Source organism: Austrofundulus limnaeus, unplaced genomic scaffold, assembly GCF_001266775.1.
Source record: "Austrofundulus limnaeus strain Quisiro unplaced genomic scaffold, Austrofundulus_limnaeus-1.0 Scaffold445, whole genome shotgun sequence".
In the NCBI taxonomy this organism is placed as follows: domain Eukaryota; kingdom Metazoa; phylum Chordata; class Actinopteri; order Cyprinodontiformes; family Rivulidae; genus Austrofundulus; species Austrofundulus limnaeus.
In genome coordinates this window covers 35,554-37,068 of record NW_013952847.1, presented here as the reverse complement: position 1 = coordinate 37,068, position 1,515 = coordinate 35,554, and the positions used below count along the sequence as shown (strand labels likewise).

Below are 1,515 nucleotides of genomic sequence, written 5' to 3'. Positions count from 1 at the left end.
GAGTTATCCTTTCGGGGGGGTGGGGGTGGGGGCACGTTCCTCTTTAAGGTTGCAGGCCCATATTAGGACTCGATTCGGTAACGTGTGACGTCAGGGAAGTCATAAGACAGCGCTCTGAGCATGCGCAGACGCCGCCGCTGCTAAAGCGGTACATAACGTCTCGGACGTTCGGCTGACAGCATGGCTACTCACAACCAGCGCGTACAGCGGCTCTTGACGGGATAAAACGACTGGTTTTTACTTCATTATTTTTTGTTAGAGAAAACCTTTTTAGAAGCTACAGGATATCTGTGTGGCCGGTGGTTGTTTTCGGTAATAGTGTCTGGTTAGCTGACATCAGTAAACCGGCAGCGCGGCTAGCTTGGCCGGTCAGTGTAGCGCGGAGCTGGGCTGTAGGTGATGTTGTCCGTGCTGTCTTACGGTAGACTGGTTGCCAGAGCTGTCATCGGCGGACTTTCTCAGACGGACAGCCGAGACTACAGCCTGGTGACGGCGAGCTGCGGCTTCGGCAAGGATGTCCGCAGAGGGGTGCTCAAAAAGGGCATGTGTTACGGGGACGACGCGTGCTTCATCGCCCGGCACAGATCGGCCGATGTCCTGGGTGAGTGTCTGCTGTAGAAACACGACAGGGCCACTCTCTCTGAACACTCTTTGTAGGACTACATGTATTTAACACATTTCAGTAGTAATTATGGTTATTTGACAAACCTCTGTACTGGACAGAGTCACTTTAAAAACACAGATCCTGTTAAGACGTCTGAAGAGTCGAACCTTATAAGCCTGTGGACGGATCACATTTCCTGGGGGAACGTTGTGATTACCCAGTCCTGCTGTTTTATGGGCACGCTGGGGTCGTTTTAAAGTTTGAATGATTTGAGCAGACTTTGTGCTGCCTGATGCAGTGGCTTGTCCTTGTATGGTCAGCAGAACAGATGCTGGGACAAAATGAACCAGTTTCCTTTTCAGGAACATCTTGGATCTCACTAAAAGTCCCTACAAGAGAGAACTAGTTCTGAAAACAATCTTCAGGGTGCCAATGCAAATACTGTTTGACATTTCATATAAATCACATGTCCTCTGTAAAGTCCAACAGTACTTTCGTAATTTACTAGTTTAATAATAAACTGACAAAAGTACCTTTTTAATGTGTAACTGTAAATAATCAGGATCAGAAGAAATGAGCCTGACAGGGACTCATTATAGGCAGCACTCTTAACAAAACAGGCATAAAATCTGCAGTGAAAGTGAGCTTCAGAGTCGTCACTGTGCAAAAATTAAGTTGTAAAAATCCTGATCTAAGCTCATCTCATGTTCATTTTTGTGTCTATAGCAGAGGAACCCAAAGTGGGGCCCGCRGGCCAAATTTGGCCCRCCAAGCCATTTGATTTGGCCCACCAACAGTTGCCAAAGTTACAAGGTTGTAACCTATTATCCTATGTATATACACAGTATTTCCATTGGTCAAATGACTATATAAAAGGGCTGTATACATATATAAAAGGGCTGTATACAGCC

The 1,515-nt window shown here is 46.5% G+C and overlaps 1 protein-coding gene across 1 annotated transcript in view; it reads left to right on the top strand.

The window, feature by feature from the left end:
- The first annotated feature begins 72 nt into the window (after positions 1-72).
- The window catches only part of pptc7a (protein phosphatase targeting COQ7 a), a 14,225-nt gene continuing 12,782 nt past the window's right edge, over positions 73-1,515 (top strand). The window contains exon 1 of the mRNA XM_014024887.1: positions 73-601. Within this exon, the coding sequence (XP_013880341.1) occupies positions 400-601 (202 nt within the window). The 5' untranslated portion in view covers positions 73-399. The remainder of the gene's footprint in view (positions 602-1,515) is intronic.